Source organism: Sinohyriopsis cumingii, chromosome 10 (assembly GCF_028554795.1).
Source record: "Sinohyriopsis cumingii isolate HCF-2022 chromosome 10, ASM2855479v2, whole genome shotgun sequence".
Taxonomy (NCBI): domain Eukaryota; kingdom Metazoa; phylum Mollusca; class Bivalvia; order Unionida; family Unionidae; genus Sinohyriopsis; species Sinohyriopsis cumingii.
In genome coordinates this window covers 43,903,531-43,906,857 of record NC_142970.1, presented here as the reverse complement: position 1 = coordinate 43,906,857, position 3,327 = coordinate 43,903,531, and the positions used below count along the sequence as shown (strand labels likewise).

The 3,327-nt window shown below is 41.1% G+C and overlaps 1 protein-coding gene across 1 annotated transcript; it reads right to left on the bottom strand.

The window, feature by feature from the left end:
* Window positions 1-313: 313 nt before the first annotated feature.
* On the bottom strand, window positions 314-1,744 carry LOC149789949 (uncharacterized). Its single transcript, XM_089973146.1, has one exon. The coding sequence runs from the start codon at window positions 1,742-1,744 to the stop codon at window positions 314-316; it is 1,431 nt and encodes a 476-aa protein (XP_089829272.1).
* Window positions 1,745-3,327: the final 1,583 nt, after the last annotated feature.

Genomic DNA, 3,327 nt, shown 5'->3' with positions numbered 1-3,327 from the left:
GAAAACACTGCCTTCTTCAAATAAGTGTTATCTTTAAAACAATATATATTAAAAAATCAGTAATATCTATGAGTTAGAGGCAATCGAATTCAGAGGACAAAATTAAACTGTATCAAATGATTCATTGTTATAAAAGGTAAAACTATTTTAACTGTATTTCAAATTATTTGTATTTCTAAGTCTTAATCACTTGGCTGTACTAGAAACAATTTACATACCAGTCTTGGTTCGACTACGTCGCGGTTAAAGATCTGCATTTTTCAAAATTCCTGTAATAGAAGTATATAATAAAACAGATTAAATACATTGAAAATTATTCGTCGAGAAATGAATTAGTGCCATCTTCCCTTGATAATTTATCCTTTGAAACTCCGTAATCAAACTTGAGTTGCGTACCTAAAGGTATATTATGTTTCGCATGCATGAGTAAATGCGGGCGTCCATCGAATACTTCTACCTTAGGTATAAGGTTTGGGTTTGACTTGGAATGACTGATCATCCGACCGTGTAATTTTTCCTTGGGCAAGTTATGACAACTGCAAGGTTTGACGCCTTCTATAGCGTACTTTTTCCCTTGGAAGCTAAAAAAGTAGAGAAAGTGGTTTTCATCATCTTTGTATTGTTCGTACCGCCTCATTCCTTCTTCGTGCGATACCAGATCACCATGGTAATCGCACACAATCTCACCTTTGGTTATATCGCGTTTTGAGTACGGTCCTAGTCCGAGTCTAGGGTTCCCCGTGTCGCGAATAACACAAGAATGCCACTGCTGAGAGTCAATCTTTTCCTTAGTGGATTGCTGTTGTAAGGTAGTCTGTCCCCGTCGCTCGCATGGCTTCCACGTCTTGGTGATTATGTCGACTGTCCGTTGGTTCAACCAGCCCTTGCGTTCCAGAATATATAGAATTTGCGATTCCTGTGGCTGAGACCGAGGAAAACAAGCAACAACCTCTTCAGCTATCAGCTGCAAGCGTTTGTATTCCAAACGGGTACGGATTCGCTTAATATCTTCATTAGTAAGCGATTCGCACCCTGAAGTTGCGTCAATGCATCTTCTTAATTCATTGTTTGACGGCAATTCCTTGTCAGCTGTCATCATAAATTTGTCAAGGATAATTTTGTAAAATCTCTCCTTCGACTCTACTGGATTTGTTGTTTTGGATGGAGTTGCTTGTTGTTTCTTCTTTGCTGGCTTTGGAGCCTTTTCCAGCAAAGTTTCTGCTGGCACGATAGACGATGTGTCTTCTGAAGACTTTTCACTTTCCAATGTATCGATATTCTGGAGTTTGTGCATTGCCTCGATAGATGTTTTAACAAGTGAATTCGTTATATCCGCATAGTGAGATTCAGCTGTGGTGTGTGTATGCGCCAGATACTGTACCAGGCGCGACCTCTCAGATGCGGACAATCTAAGCGCTGACTCCGTTTCGTAGGCATGCCTCGCATCTCTGCTAGTTATAGGAGGCATGCCTTGACACTTTAAGCGACGACTTAAATCGGTCGAGGGATTGAAAATGGGTTTACCGTTACGGTTTAAAAACATGTTAGCAGAACTACTCGCATTGGCAAGGTGAGGTCTAACGTTGCTAACGTATTGTTGTATCTCTTCGTACTCTGACTCCAGTAGTGAAATGTACGCTAGTTGATGGGTAGCTGTTTTATGATCAGTTATTCCAACGTTGAACTTAGTAATGCCATTATTCATAGTGATCTTAACTGGACGACTGAATTCTGGCAGCGTCATATTGACGTACACCGACGGTCGTTGGGCGTTTTTCAAGGTGAACAACGCGTTAAAATATGTATTCATAGTGAATACATCATGTTTGCTCAATTTACATTGTGATTTCAAAAGATGAACTGAAGAAGATCGCAGTGATTCCACACAGTCTTTAATGTTGCTCAAAGAATAACTAATTTTCTCCCCCTGAATTGCGCGGCACGTGCAGCAGCTTTTCGTTTCCTTGTTAATTTCGAAAGGCCAGCCCTGATGCTCTTGATGCAAGCGCGGACGGATGGCAGCTTTTCTACAAATTTGGGATGCATGTTTGTAATTGCATCAGTCTGTTCACAAAATGAAAGAAACGTATGGAGAGATTTTATGTAATTGTCTTTACTACTGGAAGCTAATTCAGAAGGTAGGTTGCAAAATTATGCTTTTATAGCAGCTGGATTTGCTAGAGCGTCGACATTTTCCCGTTTCTGGTCCAGGCGGAACAAGATCCGGTTTACATTGGCAATGGTCTGCTTTCTAAAATTACTTTTAACGTGTAATGTCGTTCTCAAGTGTTCCTCGAACTCTTTCAATATTGTGCATGATTCGAGGTCGAACTTGCGGTAAAACCCTGCCTGCATCAGTTTTTTTGTTGATAACCTTGGTATAATTGTATGAATGAACAACTAGGCTAGATCCAGCTGAAGAATCATTATCGACAGTTCTCTTTAACTTTGATAACGGGATATCTTCACTCTCTTTAGACGAAGAGGACACTCGCCTCTTCTTGCTGGTTGATGGAGTGCAAACGTCCACAGAGTTCTTTTCCTGTACTGGACTATTGAGAAATGACACTTCAAATAAGGGGTCTTCAGTATCATCAAAGTTAACTCCTAGAACACTCGAGTCAGCTGAAGGTCCTGCTACTGGTGAAGGTGCACATCGCGATAACGCTTGTACTGGGCAACGTAAAGATGGACCAGTTGAGTCTAACAAGGAAGATGGCCCTGGCTCTAGCATGTTTTTTTCTTGGACGAAACCAATGCGAGTATCTACATATTCTGTAGTTACTGAAGAAGACGGCGATTTCATGACCTGGCGATGTTGCTCTAATGCAGTTTGTTGTGCACTGCCAGGATTTACAACTGCGAAAGCAGTCATACCTGGCTTGACCCTTTTAAATGCAGTGGAATTTGACGGTATTCGTGGATTCTCTAAATTTATTGTAGATTGATTATCACTACGTTGCTCTGTGGTGCTGTGAACGTCGTGCGAAATCAAAACTCCGAAGTTCTGAATCAAATCTAGTACAAAGTTGTACTCAAGGTATGTTTTCATGTTATCACCAACTGTAACATTTCGTAATAAATAGGATTCACTTACTAGCGCGTGCTTCCACTTATTCAGCGGCTGGCGTTCTTGTTCATAAAATCTAAGACGCTGCATCGTGCTGTAGCCCTTGCTTAAGCAAGTACGGAGTAAGTGAGACGAGACATGCGTGACCGTTTTGAAACATAACGGACAAACACCGCTATAATCAGAGTCAGCAACTTCGGAACGGCGGATTTTCTTTTTTGCGATCTGAACATTAATTGTAGATGGTGATGCGGCCT